This window comes from Mesoplodon mirus, assembly GCF_964341445.2.
Source record: "Mesoplodon mirus genome assembly, chromosome: 19".
NCBI lineage: Eukaryota > Metazoa > Chordata > Mammalia > Artiodactyla > Ziphiidae > Mesoplodon > Mesoplodon mirus.
The window spans coordinates 20,012,521-20,033,404 of NC_138995.1; the positions used below are offsets into that span (position 1 = coordinate 20,012,521).

Below are 20,884 nucleotides of genomic sequence, written 5' to 3' on the forward strand. Positions count from 1 at the left end.
GTTTCATGGCCAAGGAACTCAAGATACTGATGCTAACTTTTGCAGTATTCCAGTTTTAAGCCTTTTAAACTGTGCAAGTACTAAGTGTTTGTTATAGAAAAAGTGGAAGATACAGATAATAAAGGAAAAATAAAATCATGTGATGACCCAAGAGAAATGAAAACATATGTCTGCATAAAAGCTTGTAAGTGGGCTTCCCTGGTGGCGCAGGGGTTGAGAGTCCTCCTGCCGATGCAGGGGACGCGGGTTCGTGCCCTGGTCCGGGAGGATCTCACATGCCGTGGAGCGGCTGGGCCCGTGAGCCATGGCCACTGAGCCTGCGTGTCCGGAGCCTGTGCTCCGCAACGGGAGAGGCCACAACAGTGAGAGGCCCGCGTACCGCAAAAAAAAAAAAAAAAATCTTGTAAGTTCATAGTAGCATTATTCACAGTAACTGAAAAGCAGGAGCAACTGAAATGTCCAAAAACTGGTGAAAGAATAAGATGTGGTGTATCTATATAATGGAATATTCCGTAATGAAAAGGAATGAAGTGCTGATATATACTACAATATGAGTGAACCTTAGAACTATTATACTAAGTGGAAGAAGCCAGTCCCAAAAGATCACATATTATATAATAATTCTATTTATATGAAATGTCCAGAATAGGCAAATCCATAGAGACAGAAAGCAGATTGTTAGTTGCCTAGGATTAAGGGAAGGGATGAGGAATTAACTGCTAATGAATATGAGGTTTGTTTTGGAGGTGCTAAAAATGTTCTAAAATTAGATTGTGGTAAATTATATCTCAAGAAAGCTGTTATAAAATTATATGTGATAGCACCCATCCAGGGGTAACCATTTGTAATATGTGGGTGTAATCTTCTAGAATATTTTCCCTAGACTGTCTTTCACATGTACATGTACGTTGTGATATGTGAGTGCAGAAAAATGGAACCATTAAAGTCATGCTTTTCCATTTATCTTGAGTATCTTCCATGTTAAATATAAAACTATATCATTATTTTTAATGACTGCACAGTGTTCTGTTATGGAAATATCATTTTATTCAACAAATCCCTGATTCTTAAGCATTTTGTTTGCCTTCAGTTTTTTGCTGTTTAAAATAGTATGATGAACATCCTTGTGCTTAGACCTTTTTGCGCTAGTATGATATTTAGGATGAATTTCCAAATGTGGAATTCATAGACAAATAACATGAACCTCTTCAAAGTCTTTAGTACCTATTTGCCCTTTACCACATTTATATTTTTATATTGTCACCATTAATGTACATTACTGTTTTGTTTGATGTGCAGCCTCAGCATTTTATCATAAGACATTTTCCATTTCTGAATAGTCTTTGGTTTGGAAAGTACATTTTATATTTTTCTGTATCCCTACAATATCCCTATATTTTTCTTTACCCAGAGTTGGGTGTAACTAAACACTCACTGATTTGAATCTGTGAAAAATTTGCCGTGGCTTCACACTGGTCACCACTGAAAACTGCCCTGCTGGCAGACATTTCTGAATAGAGTTTGTAGTCAGTACTTTGCTGCTCTCTGTGAGCCGGTGCAGAAGCGCTGGCCAGGAGCGTGTGTGTGCGTGGAGGGTCCCGCTGCACAGGCTCAGGACTGTGAGGATATGGCCCCTGAAACCAGGCCAGCCAGGAGGACTCACCTGGTATTGATGGCACAGTCAACCTGGCACTTAAGCAGTTGAGGATTTTGCCTGGATTCTCTTTCCCTGTAGAGGTCATAGGGGCGCTCTGGTATGGCCCAGTTTGTGGGGGGCCTGATGCCCAGGTAGTAATATCAGAAGTAACAACAGATGTGCAGGGAACCCTACCCATGGGCCGGGCACGATGCTGGGCTCTACACATGTACTGTTCCACCCAATCCTTAAAACACCTCCGGGGGGTGGGGTGGGGGGCTGCGCCCATATAAGACACAGAGAGGCAAAGTGGCTTATCCACAGTCATGGTCAGTTAGGACCCTCATCTGTCTGTGACCCTTAATCACTGTGCTATGTTCCTCTCGACAAGTAAGACAGGAGTTAAATCTTCGAAGCGTTGGATCTGTAACCTGATTTGCTTTGCAAGAAACTTAGGGGAAAATCCTCTAGGCTTTAGCAGCATGGAGACTTGAAAGACCATGCATGAGAAAGAGAAGCATGAGGCCTGGCTAAGTGTGTTCTCCAGGTCTGAAAACAGTGTGCTTGACATGTCACAAATGAATGAGGGGATTTCACCAGTTTCAGGCCATTCTTATCCATGCCAAGAGGATTTGAATGTGTTTTGGGTAATTAGTGTGCGTGTCCTTGTGGGTTAGCAGTTTGGTTTCCATAATAGGTCATTAAGAAATGGTAACATGACGTGGTTGGTTAAAATGTGGACTTTGCTGTGGTGATTTATCAAAGAGCATCATTAACTGTTATCCTCTTTGCCTTCCTCTGTGTGACCAATACCCGTGGGCCATCAAGGCTAAAATATGGAGCCAGCAGAGAGGCGGGGTATTGTGCTTTTTATTTTGAAAGTTCTTCAGTTGCTTTTAGGGCAAGGCATGAAATGATTCTTTTCAAGTGATTTTATTTTATCTTATTCTTTAGGATTTGGTCAACACTGGACTCAGCACTTTCTTTTTCTTTATTGCTTCCATTGTACTGGCTGCTTTAAACCACAAAACCGGAGCAGAAATTGCTGCCGTGGTAAGTGAACTCAACAGATTAAAACAGGGCTGATTTGTCCACTTTCTGTGACTTGCTCCTCTGGTCCCCTGGCCTGTGTCCTTCTCCTTCTCCTTTAGCTTTTTCTTTGCTAATGATACTGTTACTGGGCCAGCGGAGGTCCCAGTTCCTTCAGTGCTGCGGTTCTTAAAGTGTGGTCCCTGGAACAGCAGCCTCAGCATCACCCGAGAACGTGTTAGAAATGCCCTTCTCAGCCTCCCCGAGAGCTGCCGAATCAGAAGTGTGTCTTAACAAGCTCTCAGATGCACACTCAGGTTTGAGAACTCCTGCTTTTAGTCTCTTCCCAATGGAGCCCTGGATGTCTGTTAGTGATGTTGCTTTTAAGGGCCTTCCCTGCCGAGATGGGGTGTTAATGAAGCAGATGCCATCTTGCAGAATGCGGGGTGGCGGTGGGGAGGACGGGGCCAGACAATGTCAGACTTTCTCCCTCTGTGTTCTGCATTTCCTTACTGTTCTGTATTTGCAAAGAATATGTAGCACTTTTGTAATTGGGGGGGATGGTTAAAAGGTTTATTAAAAATGCTAAACTGTTAGCTCTGCAAGGTTTTAGTCAGTAGATTCATCAGTCATTATCTTATCATTAAAACTCCACTGCTTCTCACCCTGGAGCTGCCCACCCAGAGCTGCCCAGGTGAGCGGCAACTGGATAGCAGGTGGGGGCTGGGGGCTGTGATTTGGAATGTCAGGTCTTGCGGTTTGATTTGGGGCTCACACAGCAAGACCCTGATTTTTCATCTCACGGTGTTTTGTCTACATTGTGTTTTCCCCCTAGTACCAGTGTCATGAAGGTCTGTAAAAGAGGCACTTCTGTGATCTGTTTCCTTGTAGAACGAGAATGCTTCGAAAGAGACCTTAGGCTGTCTTTCTGTGGGTCACACGACTATGAACTTGGCCCTGACAAGCTGAACATTCAGCGGGGCTGCGTGTTGGGGTTAGAGCTGGGAGAGCTGCCGCAGCTCGGCTCACTGTAAGCTGCCCAGAGACCCTGCAGACGGCTGACGTGCCCGTGGACTAACCGGGTTTGTGTCTCGTAGATATTCGGCTTCTTGGCAACCGCGGCGCACGCGGTGAGCGCGTTCCTGGCCGCGCAGAAGTGGAGAGTCAGCCTCCGCCAGCAGAGCGCCAGTGACTACATCCGCGCCCGCACGGAGTCCAGAGACGTGGACAGCCGGCCCGAGATCCAGCGCCTGGACACGTGAGGACGCGCCAGAGTCCTCTTCCCTCTGCTCCTCGTGCCCGTCCTTTCAATCAAGTTTTTCTGTCCCTCATCACGTCAGATTTTCATGTGACTAAGTTGAATTTTGTCCTCCTCGGTAAAAGTTCATTTTGGGAAAGGGTTTTCACAGTGGCCCTCGTGGCGGGTGCCTGAGGCAGGGAGTCCCGTGCCCAGCTGTTCAGAAAGAGGTGGGCGGGACAGGTCCCCAGATCCTCTGCTTTGGTGGCCCTGGGAGCCGCTGGCCTCACAGGCTGCCGTGTCCACTTCACTGTCCCTGAGCACAGGCTTCACGTCTGACTCTGAGCCACCTGTCATATGTATTTGTGACAAGTCAGGACTTTGAATTAAATGGGGACTGCTAGGAGTGGGGGGAAAAAAATCAAGGAATGAAGGTACATGGTTGGAACAGTCGGTGAGCAGTGATTCCTGGGCAGCTCCCATAGCTGCCCCAGGTCAGCTTTAGTCTCGCTGCCAGGATCCCCCTTTCCCCGTTGTTTTCCATGCCCGGGGCATCAAGACACCAGCACAAGCCTGGAAAGCCACGTGAGACACCGAGGGTCTTGGTGGTGGGTGTGCTGGCGGAGCTTTTCGCTGGGTCTGGGGTTTGGGGGGGGTGGGAAAAGCTGGCATCCTCTTGGCACAGCGCCGCGGCACTGCTGACCTGTGGGGGGGTCACCATTTGTTTCCTACCCTGCTGAGAAATCCCTTGATGCTTCCTCAAATGAATCACCTCCCTGAATCTCAGATTCTCCTCCAGGAATGTGGGGACCATCTTTTTTCCAGTTTCCTCCCTTTCGTGAATACTTTGAGGCTGGACTGCAGATTTTCTGTCATTTTACCTTCCCAGGTAAAAGCCACGAAAGAAATACAGTCCGTTCCCCCAGCCCAAACCCTTGCCCATTTGCTGGCATCATGGACCACAGGTGGGGACACACCTCTGTTTTAGGGGTGTGCACTGATTTTCAAATGCCTGAGAAGAGTTCTAGAGTGATTCTGAGTAGATCTGTCTAGGATTTGAAAATACTTGAATCTGCACCATGACACACCCTTTCACTGATATTTCAGAGGCTCAGTCGTCCCTGTGCCTCAGGGTCGTAACCATGAATGTCGATCTTGGAATCTGTAGGGGAAAGTTCCAGTTATGTAAGGTGTTGAACTGATTCTCGATAAAGTGACGATTATTGTGGTGACTGAGTTAAATGAGCCCCTACGATGCTGTAGTTTTTAATTTTTTTTCTGTTGGAGACTAATTGTATCTTTTATGGAAAAATTGTTTTCACGTGTCAGGTTTTCACTCTGAACTGTTTTTAATGTTTACAAACCTCACTCTAGCTCTAATATTTTGTGTTTCTCCCTGACCGAGGAAAAAAACGCTTACTGCTGGTGGGAAGATTTTGCATTAACGTGGAGGGTCCCCAGGATCTTGTCCTAGTGAGTGTTTACAGCTTCAGCAGCGTGCAGTGTAATGAGAGAGAGAGGGTCTGGGTCTGGGGGTGGGGCGAGCAGAGAGAAATGTCCAGCTGTGCACACATGGCTCTACGTTCTGCATAGCAGAGCAGTGTCTCATTTCCCCGCGCGGGTGGATTGATCAGGTAGCGCTGCTTGGCTGGGGATTCCGCAGGAAATGGTACTGTGCTGTCTCTGAAGGGTCGGGGTTAGGGCTCCCTGAACTGAACATCCCACACAACCCGAGTTCTGCCGCAGTTCCTTTCCAGAGCCGTGACCCAGGTCACCTGTTCAAGCCCCTGGTCTGCTCAGGGGCCGTGGGCTGCAGGTGCAGACCCGGCTCATCAGGCGGTAATTCCCCTCCCTCTGTTCCCGCAGAGGGCAGCCAGGCCTGGTCACAGCGGGTCTGACGGAGCCCTCTTCCCATGGGTGTTGTGAGGCAGTCCAAACCATGCTTCACAAACTCCATACCTATCATGTGTAGTGATTTTTTTTTTTTTTTTTTTTTTTTTTGCTGTACGCGGGCCTCTCACTGCTGTGGCCTCTCCCGTTGCGGAGCACAGGCTCCGGACACACAGGCTCCGCGGCCATGGCTCGCGGGCCCAGCCGCTCCGCGGCATGTGGGATCTTCCGGGATCGGGGCACGAACCCGTGTCCCCTGCATCGGCAGGCGGACTCTCAACCACTGCGCCACCAGGGAAGCCCCATGTGTAGTGATTTTTGAGGAGATTATGACATCTGGATTTTATCTGTTCATTTTATATATTTATTTTGCATTTGTTGAGTGTATATGCTTAGTCAGAATGGGGCTTATCTCCGAGAGTTCCATTGAAAAACAGGGTCACAAAGACTCAGCCTTGCATTAAATGGGGCCCACTTAGAAGGACCACCCTGAACTGTATCAGAAATCTCCTGCTGGGACTCATGTTACTTGGCCTCAATAAAAAAGCCGCCTTTGAAGTGAGATTGAAAAAAAGAAGACTGTTCAGGCAGGGTCGTTGCCCAAATTTTCCCAAGTCACTTCAGTAAAACCAGTTTATCATCTGGTTGAAAGGAGCCTATTAGCCTCCTGAGGATGTGTTGTCAGCTGCAAGGAACGGTTCTGAAGCCCATCGCAGTTGTAAACGCTGATAGATGATAAAAAGTGGTGACACCTTGTGCCATAGGCCACTTAGGAATTATTGAATAATTTGCATCTTAGTGTTAGAATCTTGGAATTATTTATTCCCCTGTAACTATTTAATGTCCTTTGTGCCATGAGACTCTCCCGTGGTTTTTGTAAATATATTGCTTTATATTTAATAAGTTCCCACTACAACCGGAAGTGGCCAGGTATGCAAATTGGTGTGATGCAGAGTTGTAAGTCCTGTCACGTGTGGCAGTGTGGTGAGAAGGAAGGAATATGGCTGTCCAGTGTGAACGGAAAGACACCTGCATTTTCCGTATGTTGTCTGTGTGTACAAACAAGACAATCTAGATTTGGGGGGCTTAAAAGGACTGTTTTTTGCAAACTGAAGGAAGCTTATTTTTGCATTTAATAGTTCCAATATGGACCCATGTCAGTTTGGTTTGGGGCATTTTTGAGGCTGAGGCAATCTTAGTGTTTCTCAATTTTCTGGTGGGATGGTATTGGCTTTCATAGTTGGTGCCAGACTTGTGTGTGTTTGAATTTGTTCCTGGAGCCTGGATGGTTGAAACCCTCAAGCATTTGGTGGAAACTCTGGTGGTTTTAGATGGATGCAAACACTGACGTCTTCAGGGAAAGTTGATCCTGGCATCAACTTGGTTGATGCGGTATTTTTTCTTTTCTCTGATTCTCCTTTAGCCTCCCTTCACACTGCTGAAGGCATGGGGTGGGGCGGTGGGAAGTACCTTTTCCCTTTCATACAGGGAGATTCTAATCATGAGAGCCTAAAGGTACCTGTTGGCTCCATATAAAGCCGGGGAAAGACAAAGCCAGTTACAGGTTAAAATCTCACAACAGAAGTTCGATTTAAAGCAAAGAAAATAGATTTTCACTCTACAGCAACAGTCATCCGAGAGATTCCCTTTGTCCACAGAAAGGCAAGAATGTAGTAGCCTGCCCAATCCCAATGGCCATGTCTTCCATGGCAACTTGAACCAAAGTGCCAGCGTGGACGAGACCCGGCCTGGCCCCAGGGAAGCCAAGGACACAGCCTGGTTCTGAGGGCTCGGCTCTGGAAGGTGGATGCCACCCCCTGCCCTTTGGGCACCATCACTGTCCTTTGGCTAAAGGCTCATGCCCATGGGCAGGCATGAAGTGTATCCGACCCCACCCTGTGTTAGATGCTTCTGGAGAGAGCTTTGTGACTCAGTTGAAAACATTCCTACTCTTTTAAAGTTTGCAGTTTCATCTGCCTTTCTCCGAAGCTTTCTTAGTGATTCAATCTTGGGTTAAGCCACATGCGGCCTCTGAGGAGATGAAGCACTAACCCTTTTGTCTGCACATGTATGTGAATTCTTGCTTGCAGCGAATGACCCTTGAATAACCCCTCCCTGTTTCATGTGTGTGTGGCCCAAGCTCACCTTTTCTTGTTGACTCGCATGTGCTCTTTGGGAAGAAACCCACGTGTTTAAGAGGTGGACCAAGTTCCTAATTTCGGGCTGTACAAGATGTTCTGTGGGTTATTCTTAGAATCTGTCCTAACGGATGAATAAAGTGTGAAGACAACATGTGGCCCCTGTAGTGATTCTGGGAGGCCGTGACGACTGAAGTGGGTCCCGTTGTGCCATCCACGTTCAAAACAAAGCAACCATGAAGTCTTCGTGCCACTGCTAGATTTTCATTTTCTCCACCTCTGGTTTACAGGAAAATATGACATTACACAGGTAGCAAAAAGTGAAAACACCTGCTAGGCTGCTGCCAATTGACCGTCTCAAGCGAAATAAAAAGTTGCTTCCTGCTCCAGCGACTGCCGTTAGCGTGTGAGGTCTCCAGACACTCTTCTGGCTCCTAGTGAAGTTCGCAGAACTCAGGGGCTCCCTCTTATTTCATCAGCAACCATTCCCAGGGCCAGCTAGGCGACAGCTGGTGAAGTGGGAGCAGGGGCGGGTCTGGGAGGGGAGAGGAAGGAGGGGGAGGCTCAGACTGTCTGCCGTGGGCCTGTCAAGAGCACTGGACGTGGTTACCCACCCAGGGTACTTCCTCCCTCTTTGGAAAAGCGAGGTCTTGTGTTCTGGAGCCCACCTCAGAGCGGGAGCCAGCGTGGGGAACAGCGTGCCTTGGCGCCAGGCTCTTTGTGTGAGTTTGGGGACTCACAGGTCTGGACAGGTGACTCGGATTCTGATTTGGGTGCCCCTCAGGACGCAGGCCTAACACCGCCTGCCTTGAGCTTTGTAAATGCTCCTGGCTCTTTATAAAATCTCCTATTTCTTCTCTTCTCAGCAGATATCGCTGAAATCATAACTGTCTGGTTGAGAAGGTAATTTGAAATATCTGGCTCTTTACATTTCTTTTATTTAGAAACTGTCTCTGAAAGAAAATACCGTCGATATCTGTTAGATCTAGAAGAATTTTCTTCTCAAAGTTGAATGTTTAACTTTTCTTCACACCAGTAAATGGCATTTATATACTTTTAGGCTTGACACAGAGGGGTGGGTTTTGATATAGTTTCCCTTCCTTTGGTCTAGATTCTTATTCCATTTGGATATAATTTCTCAACCTTGGGGATTTATTTTTTCCTTTCTAGTTTTTATTATTCTATAAACATAAAAGTAAAGAAAAAAAATTACCCGTAAGTCCGCTGAGTAAATCAGTGGCAACTTGCCTAGAATAAAGTTTAGTTTACGGATCCTTGAATCGTCTATCTTTTTCACAGGGTTAGTTTGCTGTCTACTTTTTATGCCAAGACTTTAATTTGGGTGACTCGCTATCTAGACACCCTGGAGTGTTGTGTTTTCTTTGGGATGCATTCTACACAAGGCCGAGAGCCTTCATTAAGGGGTTAATAGCCTGGACTCTAGTGAGCTACATCAGAACGTTCATGGTTCTAATTTAGAGTAGGAACTTGTCTCAAAGGACCTTAATCGGCTTTGTTGGTGGGATTAGGGAGAGGCCCAAAGTTTCTTTTCATAACTGCACCTCAGAGGAGAGAACGAGCGACACAATTGATCTGACAGTGGTTTGTACGGGTTTCAGTAATAGCCTGGAACTATCCAATCTGAGTCGTCTTTGGAGGACACTGCTGAAACCCAGTGGGAAGCACCTTTTTATCAGGAAAGCCACCTGAAGGGACGGTCAGGAAACGAGGACAGCATGGGGGCCTGGTGTCCACGCAGGCAGGGCCGGGTCCGGCCGCTTTGCTTCGTGGGCCGTTTTGCTTTCCTGCGTGTTCCAGAATTGATTTTGCAAGCTTCACCTCTGTTCTCCTTTCTGCAGATGTGAGGAAGGCAGATATTCGGTGCTTGGAGGGAGAACTGGCTGGTCAAGGGTTCCTGGGGGAGCGCGAGGGCAGGATGCCTGTGCCGCCTCCCGGGACTGGCCCAGGCCGCTAAGGCCTCTCACCTCCTTCCAACTGTCCCTCTGTAACCCGTTTAAAACCGAGTTTTCAAATCCTGCCTCATGATGAAACTGACGTATGTGGATAAAACCAGTGCTTTTCATAACTTGATTCTGATGTAGTTTCCTCTAAAAGAATGCTAGGGGTCGAAACTATTTGTATATGTTGAAATTTGTAGGGGTTCAGGAACCCGTGGCAAAAACACTTAACTATTTATTACAGGTATGACTATATTTTTTCTTTTCCCAAAGTAGGTAATTATGTCTTTGTATATTTTAAGACAAATAATAATCACTTCACCTTTGGTGCCTTCCGTGTGTCAGTCACATGAACACTCTTGTCAATCATGGAATTGAGAAAAAAAAAAAAGATGTACATTTAGTTAAACAAGATAACACTATTTTTGTAGCATGATTTTAGATTGTGTCCTTTTAATATTGCTTCCAGCAATGTTGGTTTTGAGGTTTGGTCATTTTCCCTTTAAACTTCATTATATATTTTAAAAAAGAAGAAAAAAAACCCCCAAACCCACGGCTTTTCCTGTCTTGTTTTCTGCTGCTTTCTCCCCAACATCTCGTTTCTGCTTATTTAAACAGTCTGAGAGTAAGAATATATTTCTGTGAAATAGTTATTAATCAGTATAACTGCATTTGGCATTTTTAAACCACTTTTTCAGTTTGAACAGCCACTGCTTATCTCAAACAGTAAGAGGAAAGTGGTTCCATAAAAAAAGAACAGAACATTCTCGGTGCTCTGACTTCTCCTTCTTTGCATCTAAAATGGTGAAAAAAGCCCTTTCTCTGGCTGGTGTCTGTCTTCCAGATCAGCTCAGGCCGCCATCCTCCACCTTGGCCAGCCTCCCTCTGCCCGCATGAGACGTGCTGGGGGGCAGGGGGGAATCTCTGCTGGTCTTGGGCTCACCTTCCACTCAGATCTCAGATTGGTTTGTGGATGCCCTGGGTAGGTTCCGTGGCCCTTCCTGGTTTCCCCGCCCAAACATAATAGATTCCCTGCTGTGACAAGCTTGATGAAATAAAGACACAGAGGACATGCTGGCTGCTCCTTTTGCTTTCCCACTCCTGCAGGACTGAGTTATGTCTGGTCAAGAAAAGTCTTGAGTAAACTAGCTGAGCCCATTTAAAATGAAGGAATGGATTTATTAAAACATACAACTGTAGCTTTTTTTTTTTTTTTTGGTCGCTTTGAAGGGTCGGAATGTGTCATTATTTTCTAACAAAGGAAGTCGAGTCAGATGGCTGATCATTCTCATGTGATTACTCGGTACTTGGCCCAGTGGTACTTGGGAGAGGGGCAATGTTAATTTAACAACTACTACACTTTGCTTCTTAAAAGTCTATTTCCTTTAACAGTGTAGACACAGCTGCGGGGCGACCTGAGGTGATGCCTGTTTGGCAAACTTTGGTTTATGCTGTTGGTAGGTCAGAGCACCCTGGCTTTTGAAGCTGGTGTGGATGCCCTGGGGTGGGCACCAGCCGGCTCCCACGGGCTCCCACGTTTGATTCTGTCCATTTGGAGTGGTTTGGGGGCCGCAAAGCCTGTGCTCCCGTTGGTTTGTCCGTGACAGCAGACAACGCCTCGTGCTGCCCTCAGTTTTCCCTCTTTCTTTCTTCTGAAGGACCAATTTTTCACGGTACTTGTCCTGATTGTTTTCATAGTGTTCAAATCTGTATTTTTGTATGTAGAGGGAACTAATTTTCTCAACACTAATCGCTAATACTGTATTAAATTGTCATGAAGGAGTTCTTGTTTAATAAACGGACATGTAAAAACAGTGTCATCTCTTCCTTCGCTCTGCCTTGCCTCCCGCCCCTCCAAAGGCTTAGCCCGGATCCTGAAACAGGCCCGTAGGGCGGGGGTGGACCACAGCCACAGCTGGGGGTGAGGACTCCGCAGTGTCGCTGTCCACAGGCGGCTTGGCTGGGCCTGGCGAGGTGGGGCCACACCCACAGGCCCGTGGGTTTCTGCACAGTCCGCTTTCATACGTGTTTTCAGAACACTGTGTGTGAAAGTTGCGGCAGAATGCCTCGATCCTTTTCCATCGCCGGGGCCAAAGCGCTGACTTACCACGGGACGTGAGCCTGATGCGTGGGTGAGACCCTGGGCCTCTTGTGAGGACCTGGGCAAGTCACCGAACCTTCCATCAGTTTCCTGAACTGTGAAAGAGGATTGTGTGAGGTGTAGAGTACACGTGCAGACGCCTAGCGGGGGCCTGGCGGGGAGCAAGTGCGCGTGCATCATTGCTGTAATCTGGAGCTGCCAGGATCCACACAGCGCGTGGGACCACTCTGTGCTGACGCATGACACCCGGCAGCATTGCTCCGGGTAAGGTTTTTTTCAAACACACACACTCCAAGCAGGAAGTCAGTCTGATTTAATCCATTATGGCTTTTTTCAGGGTAGGAGATTCACATGCAAGAGGAGAACAAAGATTACAAATGCCCAAAACGTGGGTCCAGAACTCTGGCTCATTCACAAGGCCTCTTGGGTCACAGGAAATGCCATTTAAGAAGCTGCTTTTGTGTAAAAAAAAAAAAAAAAAAAGTATAAAGTTACAAAATCCCATTGAAGATACATGCACAGCATAATAAGGTCCTTAGGTGAACACAGAAGGCACGTCTCGCCCCTCTTGAGGGTCAGGTGTTCAGAAGCTCATTGTCCTGAGGGCCCGAGAGCCTCTCGCCTGCCGACGGCCCAGGGAAAGACAGGGTTTGGCTGGGCCTGCCCAGCTGCCCTGGGGGCTGTCACTGCCACTTCGTCGTTTGGAGCCCTTGATCTTTTGGACCTGGTAAGCTAGTCTACGAGCTCTTCTTGAAACAGTCTTAGACCCAGAAGAGGCATGTCATCTGAAGAAGATACGGTCTCCAAGGGTGTAAGGTATCACTCATGGGCACTGGGACCCACTCTCTCCTAGATCATACAGCAAAGGCCAGTTTTCTCCCTGCTTCAAGAATGAAGAGGGAACTGTTGTTGCTCCTTGAACAAAAGAATCTTGGAAGCATCGTTCTCGACAAAATGCCTGCCATGGGCAGAGGCACCAGATGCAGACAGAAACCACTGGGGCCCAGGGGATGGCCCTCCGCCGGTTTCTGTCTTGTCTCTCCCCGGCACTCACCACAGCATGAAGTGCTTCCTGCGATGGTATAAGAAGGCTCTATCTGCTTTGTCCCCTTGTGCTTATTTTTGGCAGAGGTTTAAGGGCTTAAGGTCTGTGGGACAGAAATGAGAAGTGGCAGAACGATGCCCTCACGAGCAGAGAGGCTGGTGAGTGCTAAGCCAAGGGGTGCCATCATGTATGCCGGGCTCAGGAACGTCACCCTGGGGCTGTGAGGAGGCCTGCTCCGTCAGCAACGCCCGCTGCTGTGCGAGAAGTCACAGCCTCCCTCCCAACATGCAGGGGACGTCCCCTGGCCACGCTCCGGCCAGCATGGTCAGAGGTGCAGGAGCGGAGGCCTGCGTGGCTCAGGCTGCCAGGGCAGGTCGGGTCTTCAGTCGGAGTCAGAGTCGGAATTCTCTTCTGAAAGGAAAGCAAAGAGGATGCTTGGCAGGAGTTTCGGGGCCAGCGGTGCCTGGGAGCCGTCTCTGGGGAGGCACTGTCGACTGGAACCCGGGGCTCAGGCCGCTCCTGCAGCTGATGGTGCTGTGGGTGGTGTCTGCTCGGCGTGAGGACCATCGAGTGCTTGGGACCCTCCGGGTGCCATCGAATGGAGGTGGGGAGCCCAGATGCCCCTTGCTCTGGGGCTCCAGGCCCTCCCAAATCTGCCTGGGCCGTTGTTACCTGGAGGTGTCAGGGTTGTATATCTGCCCCCCAACCTGCAGTTCAGCAGGTCAAGATGGGGCTAGCTATTGCCCAAGAAACTAAAACATACTGGAAAATCAGGAAGCGTCTTTTTAGCCATTTCATAGTTTCAATCTCCCCTGCCCCAGGAGTTTCAATGTCACTTGCCTGGGGACAGGAGGCACTCAGTGGAGAGACGCCAACTCCAAGGCAGGGCCTACAGGCCCCTCAAAAGCCACCCCTGTCTTTCTGTCCAGCCACATGTCACTGCTGATCCTCACAGGACACGACCACCTGTTCCAGAGAAACACCTCACCTGGACGGGAGCACCTGCCCTTTATACTCTGTTGTCTTCCCTCCACCTGTCCCATTTCTTCTGCCTGCACACTCCTATACATCCATCAAAACCCAGCAACGGGGTCGCCTCCACAGCCTCCTAGCTGGCACATAGGGTGGGTGCTCCCTCAGCTGCTTCATCCCTGCCTCTGTTAGCGCTCGTTGTGCTGTTACGGTCGACGTCTACTCTGGGCTCCTCGTGCCCCCGTTTGTGCCGTGTGTGTACGTCACCACTTTGTCTCTGGGTCTAATTCCTGTCTGGGCTGAATTCCCTGAGGGCAGGTAGTTGGCCTTGCCCGTCTGCACATCCCTAGGGCCCAGCACATGGCAGCCTGTGTAGGTGTTTGGGTCCACAGAGGCTGACAGAAGGGCCGCGAGGGATCACGGGACACCAGGCTGGGGGAGTCTGGTGCTGAGCCAAACATCCGATTTACTCAGTTGCAGGGAGCTGACATCTGCCTCTCCATTTAAAGCCTGCCTGGGGGTGTGGAGAGGAAGGGGCAGGTAAATGGCCTGGGCCCTCGGTCCCAGGTCAGCTCCTGGGCTTCCCGGCATTTCTGTGCTGGAGCCTCCACCGCCCCTGTAACTCCTGGCCCTGGGCAGGGACCTCCACCTCCTCTGGTGGCCTCCCCGGGCAGGAGAGCCCTGGGCTGTGACTGAGGAAGGCCTGAGGGAGATCTCAAGCTCCAAACCAGCTTGGAGCTTGGATGCACCCCTATAGGGCCCCCAGCTGGGTGCATGCACCCCGAGGATGTGACACGTTGGTATGGCTGCTGTCACGGATGGAAAAACCAGGCATCCAACTTGGAGGGTTTTTTTTGTTGTTGTTTTTTAAATCAGGTAATGGCACAACAGCCATTCTGAGCTGAAGGATGCCTTGAGGGACCAAAAAGTCTGTGGCACTTTCTTTGGATCTAAAAAGTGAAACAAGCCCAAGCCTGACTGTTTGCCTGGGTTTTGCGGATAAGCATAAGAGCTTGGTTCGCTGGCCCTTAAGCTGGGGACAGGCGAGACTGGGGAGCGGGGGTGCTGCTGTGGGACAGGCGGCCACGCTGCAGCCCAGTGGATGGCGTCCAGGGAGTTGAAGGGGAGTGACTGGCTGCCCTGGGGGCTCGTCAGGGAAGGTTCATGAGGAGGAGGTGCCGGGCGTGCCCTCAGCTTGCCCTTCCTGGAAAGGCTGAGGCCCTGGGGAATCCTGTGCTCCCCAGAGGGGACCGACCGGCTTTATGATCAGTGCCGCATGAAGGGTTAGGAGAACCCGGCTGTGAAAACACTTCCTGCCCATGGGGAGAGAGGAAATGCTCTTACTCCAGCCTCAAACTAGCCAAGTGTCCCCAGGGGAGAGCAGGGCCCCTGCATCAACCGTTCCAGGTGATGCGCTGGGTTCCCTGGTGGGACCCAGAGTGGCTGCCTACCTTCTGTCTTGTCAGCTGCGGTCTCATCTGCGGAGTCCCCTTGTTTGAGGAATTTGGCCACATCGTTAAAGATCAGGTAGAAGTCAATTGCAAACACGATGGTGGCAAAGAAGCCAAACACCTGTGGGATACAGGGGACGGGGAGGAAGGGACGCCTCTTCAGGAGCTGGGAGCCTGGGAACGGGGTGGGGCCAGCCGGAGCAGCCGCTGCCCCATCCTCATAGCTTTGTTTTTATCTGCTTGGATAAGTACCTCAGATTGGCAGACACAGACCCCTCCCGTTAATGACAGATAGGAAAACAGATAGGAGCTGTTAACTTGGTTTGGCAAACAGCCTTTTCGAACTCTGGGCAGAGTAAATCTCCAATAAGAGGACAGTGGAGTCGCTGAGATCCACGTGAAAGTCCAAGGTACCTAGGCAGAGGCAGAATATGCCCAAGAAGCTAAGAGGGGCACCCACTTAGGAGTGGGGTGAACTTGACTGGGGCATCACTGGGCATCGCCCCCTCCCAGGGGTAGAGTGGCTACTCACTCCGGCTGCTTTGGAAGCTCCGTCCGAGTATTTGGCCACAGCTGTGATGGAGATGGCGAAGTAGATGAGGGCCGCTGTGACACAGCGTAGGAAGTCCTGGGGAGAGAGGGGCATGGTCACAGCGCCGTGAGCTCCCTGGAGTGGGGCACAGCATGGGAAGGGGGCCACTGGGAGCCGAGGCAGGGGAGAGGGGCTCAGAAGGGCACTGTGTGCCAAGAACAGGGCCGGAATCCCACCATCAGAGGAGGATGGGCCTGGCAGCCTGGACACACGCAGCCCCCAGGTCCAGCATCCACGGTGCTCCGGCTCTTCCTGGCCCCACCTGCACTCCCTGGTCCTCCCCCGACCTCCACCCCGCCCCTGCCCAGTGGCTCCCTGTAGGCTGCCGTCCTCTGCCAGGTGGACAACAGGGTACAGACCAGGCTGCAGCTCGCCCTGTGGCTTGGCCCAGATGCAGACTTCCCGGTTTGGCGGGGAGGGAGAAGTTGGAAACTTGTCACTGCTCCCTCTGGCTCTCCGATAGGGAGATCTGGCCCCGGACCTTGCTTTGCCACATACTTGTGGCAGATCATTTATGTATCATGGTTTCTGTCTACCGGTCCCTAAAATGGGGACAGGGGGTGCAGCCCATCAGGAAGAATGCTGGGTATGAAGTCAAGAGACCAGAGTTCAAGTGCAGCCTTTGCTGTACCTTCTCTCTTACCCATTTCATAGAGCAAAGTCCAGGATGGGGTTCTGGGCCCTCCCAGGTGATAAAGTGAGTTACTTGTCAGGTGGCTGAGATCTGGGTAAGCCCTGCAAGTCCTCAGTTAACTGCCCTGCCCCATGTGGAAATGGCTAGAATTCCTGCGGCTAAGACTCCTGCCGATGGGCCCAGTTGGGAACACCAGCGCCACCTGATGGCGAGGGGGAAGGATGCCGTCTGGGGTTCGTTCCCTCACAGAGGGACACTGGAGGCCCTGGAGGCAGGGCAACCTGCCCTGGGTCACGTGGCTGCCGTGTGGTGGGGCCTGGATCATCCGAGGCCAGGCCTACCCACCAGGCTCAACCAACTGCAAATGGCCCCTCCAGTGCATTGAAGAAAGGGTGAGGGCCGAAATGCACACCTCTCCGCGATGGCCAGTCAACCCCTTCCTCCCGGGGCCCCAGCCCTCACCATCATGGGCCAGCACAAGCCCTGCCACTTGTCGTTCAGCTGCATGGCATCAGCAAAGAGGAAGCAGAGGGCCAGCAGGAACTCCAGCAGGGGTGCCGTGAGGAAGGCGGATGCTGAGGACGCCACATAGCAGACGAAGGTGATGAAGGAGAGACCCTGGGAGGCGGCGGAGGGAGAAGTCAGAGCCCGTGCACAGCCCCTCCCTGCAGGCAGGACTGGAGGAGGCTCCAGCAGGTGAAGTGACCTGCCCAGTCCTGCAGCTTCAGGATTAGAACTCCATCAGACGCACACCCGTGCTGCCCCCCCCCCGTGCCTCTGGGCATGGCTCTGCATCCTGACCTCAGGCCAGCTCCCTGCCGGGACCCAGTCAGGAAGCCCCAGCCTCTCCTGCATCCAGCCCCCCAGGAAGTTGCCCCCTGGGGCTGCGCCACTCCCACCCACCCCAGGGGCTCTATGGCAGGATCCACCCAACTCAGATGGTGCCCAATGGGAAAATCAAACCCAAGCCTTCTCAAAGGCAGTCCACTAAGCAGGAGCCAGTTTCAGAAAATTACACCCAACACCCAAGATTTGTGCTTGAATGAAAAATTTACCTGAAAAACAATACACAAATGTGGTGCTTTAGTTAATGATACACATGCTGAAGTATTCAGAGTTGAAATGTACTGATGTCTGCAATTTACTTTGCATCAAAAAATAAAACGGATTGATGGACAGATAGATATGTGATAAAGCAAACAGTATAATCTAGGTGGTGGGTACATGGGTTTTTTTCTTGGTATATTTGCAAATTTTCACAAGGAGAAAACATCCAGGAGAGGGAGTGGTGACACTGACACTTCATGCCCTGCTGCATCATTTGTTCAGCCTTTGTGAAAGGTGGGGCGAACTGTAATGAGGAACTGATTAAGAATTAAAGTGTTTTCTGCAGCCCTGTCCACACACTGTGGGTGGCAACTGATGCTCGAGGATGCTGAGGCCCCGGGTTAGTTCTGCAGACCTGTGTGTCTGAAAAGCAGACGGGGATGACAGGGCTGTTCACTGGACCAGTGCCTGCTGAGGCTTGTGGGGCCTCCTCAGCTCCTCACCACCACCCAGGCACCAGGTGCCGTTCACATCTGCCCACTTTGCAGATGAGAAGAGTGAGGTTCAGGGAGATGAAGTGGTGTGCTCAGTGTCATACAGCTAATAAGAGGGCATCAGAATTTGAACTCTGGCTTGGCTGACTCCACATCTGGAGTTCTTAAGCAACACTGCCCTGTGGTTGCTGGCCTTTATCTGTCCTGGTTTTGGTCACTCTGGCTGGGTTTGAGCAGGTCCATGGCTGAGTAGCTCAGAGTGGGCCAGGGGGCTATGTGGAGATGACACCCAGATGCCCCACAGGAGGCCCTGTGGTAGCTTTAGACAAATGAGCTGAAGACCATATCTGGTCTGAACATGACAATGGAGGTAGCTGAGCCCAACTTGAACAGATGGGAAACTAAGGCGTAGAGATGGGCTGAGAGGCTGCTAGGCCCTCCCAGGAAGGCAAGGCCACGGGACTCTGGCCTGGCCCTATCCTCTACTTCCTCTGCCAAAGGCTGTTCTGTCCCTCCTTTTCCTGTCCCCTACCCCCAAAGCCTGATTCTGGGGATCCCTCTCGATTCTGTTTCCTCATTCCCTGATTCCTGGTGGCAGCTTCCTTCCTTTCCTGCCCATGTCAGCCTCCCCACTTGGGCCTGGGGGCAGCCAGAGGTGACCTGAGGGGGGCAGGAGTGACCTCCAGTGGCTTCCCTTGCGTCTTCAGTGCCCACTCCTCATCTGCCTTTCCTCCCCACTTCATCTTCCTAGACCTAGATTCTTGGCGCCCAGCTTTGCCAAGGGCCTCCTCTAGGCTCTGGCCAGCATCCACTCCACCCATGAGGTGGGCCTGAGTGGGGTGTGGTTGGGGTCCCCTCAGGGGATGGTGGATTCAAGGCTTCTCCGAAAAAGTGGCTCCCATCAGTCTCCAAAGTGGGGCTGCGTGGCCAACCAGGAGGCAACTCCCTGGAGTGTAAGCTGCGAGTCCTGGACCCTGATGCCTCATCTGGGAGTCCGGCAGGTGCCAGGCTGGTGACCTCTGGGCTGACCCCAGAGGCAGAGGAGGTGGTAGGATGGCCTCCTGCCATCAGCTCTGGGTGGTACAAAGGAGAGGCTGCGGCAGAACCCTCCTCTCTCTGATCCCTGCTGTCCCCTGGCCCTCAACTGACCCATGTCAAATCCCCTAGAGGCTCGGGCCTCAGCTTTCTTGTCTGCAAAGTGGGAATAATGACAGATTGTCAAATTGCTGGAGATCTAAGTAACAAGTGCTCCACTCTTATCCCGCCTCCCCTCCGCTTGGCCTCTTCTTCCCCTTCCCTCCACAGAGGCCCTGCACCAAACCCCGACCCCACAGGCCGACAGTGCGGGAGTGTTCAGAGTGTCCCGAGGACAAAGGCCTCTTGACGGGCCTGGGGGGTGGCGGGAAGGAGGAAGGAGCTCAGCGGGGGCAGGACGGCTGGATCCTATCGAGGGAGGGGAGGAGGGGGATGAAGTCACCCCGCTGGGCCGCCCCTCAGCAGCCTGGGTGGGGGTGGGCTCCCTGCGCGCCCCCCACTGTGTGGCTCGGGCCTCACCCAATCCCGGGGGTCCCCCCTCCCAGCTGGCGGGACTCCACTCTGGCTTCCGCCCTGCAGCTCGAGGCCCGGCCGGTCCTCCCTGAGCCCAAGAAAGCGGGCCAGGGAGCAGAGAGACGACCTGGGGTTCGCGAACGGCCGATTCCTCCCAGGCCCGGCCCGGGCGTGGCGAGAGGCTTTGCGGAGCGGGCTGCCCGCGATGGAGGCCAGAAGATGCGGGGACGCAGCCCGTCCCAGGGGCCCAGAGAGGGCGGAGGCGCCGGAGATCACACAGCGCTGGGCCGAGCTCCCAGGGGCCCGGCCGCCGCGTCGGGGGCCCCCTCCCCAAGCTTCCCTGAGGCTCCCGCCTCGCCTCCGACCCGCGGCTGAGCTTCAGCGAGCCCGTCCCAAACAGTGGAAGTTTGCCGATCTCAGCCCAACTTCGCAGGGCTGCGAGGGGCGCCGGCCGGGCGGGGCGCCAGGACCCGGGCGTACAGAAGGCTGCGCCCCTAGCCCCACGCCCGGGAGCTGCAGGCGGGAGCGGCCGCAGGGGTCTCGGCGCCGCCGGGAGGGGGCCGGGGGCCCGCACTCACCGTCTCCGCCAGCAGGAGGCGGCCTTTGAGCGAGCAGAGGAAGGCGCGCGCCGGCAGGAGGGCGCGGAGCCCGGGAAGGGCCGCGCGGGGCTGGGAGCGGCCGGCGGGCTCGCGGTCCGGGTCGGGCTCTGGGTCTGGGGGCCACATGGCTGCGGCGGCCGGAGCTCGGCCTCGCTCCCTCTTACTCTGAGCACAGGAGGGAAACGGAAACCCTGACTGTGCGGAAGGAGGACCGAGCCAGACTAGTTGGGCGCGGGGACTCATCCCGCCCCGCCCCGCCCCGCCCCGCCCGCGCTCCGCCCCGCCCCGCCCCGCCCCGCCCGCGCTCCGCCCCGCCCGCGCTCCGCCCCTCCTCCCTTCCTGCCCTCTCCTGCCCTCTCCTCGCCTCTTCGCCTCCCTCCCTCTCCCCTCCTCCCCCTCCTGCCCCCTCCTCTCCAGTCTCCCCTCTTCCGCCAACCTTCTTCCTCTTACCCTCTCCTCCTCCCCCTCGGACTTTGGCTGTCGGGGCTGCTTAGGCCCTCGCTGCTCCGACTG

General features: G+C 52.2%; 2 protein-coding genes across 3 annotated transcripts in view; one reads left to right on the forward strand and one right to left on the reverse strand.

Annotated features, from left to right (window-relative positions):
• CMTM4 (CKLF like MARVEL transmembrane domain containing 4) overlaps positions 1 to 5,876 on the forward strand; it is a 64,837-nt gene extending 58,961 nt beyond the window's left edge. Inside the window, exons 3-4 of the mRNA XM_082606166.1 lie at positions 2,591 to 2,689; positions 3,763 to 5,876. Of these exons, the coding sequence (XP_082462292.1) occupies positions 2,591 to 2,689; positions 3,763 to 3,927 (264 nt within the window). The 3' untranslated portion in view covers positions 3,928 to 5,876. The remainder of the gene's footprint in view (positions 1 to 2,590; positions 2,690 to 3,762) is intronic.
• Positions 5,877 to 11,029: 5,153 nt separating this feature from the next.
• Positions 11,030 to 20,608, reverse strand: CMTM3 (CKLF like MARVEL transmembrane domain containing 3). 2 transcript variants are annotated; one of them, XM_082606164.1, is made up of 5 exons: positions 20,351 to 20,605; positions 17,146 to 17,301; positions 15,990 to 16,085; positions 15,458 to 15,578; positions 11,030 to 13,445 (listed from the first exon to the last, which is right to left on the reverse strand). In XM_082606164.1, the coding sequence occupies exons 1-5, from the start codon at positions 20,495 to 20,497 to the stop codon at positions 13,417 to 13,419; spliced, it is 549 nt and encodes a 182-aa protein (XP_082462290.1). In that variant the 5' UTR covers positions 20,498 to 20,605; the 3' UTR covers positions 11,030 to 13,416. The 2 variants fall into 2 exon arrangements, with proteins under 2 accessions (XP_082462290.1, XP_082462291.1); XM_082606165.1 differs by lacking the exon at positions 11,030 to 13,445 and adding an exon at positions 13,453 to 14,000 and having other exon boundaries at positions 20,351 to 20,608.
• Between the last annotated feature and the right edge of the window lie 276 nt (positions 20,609 to 20,884).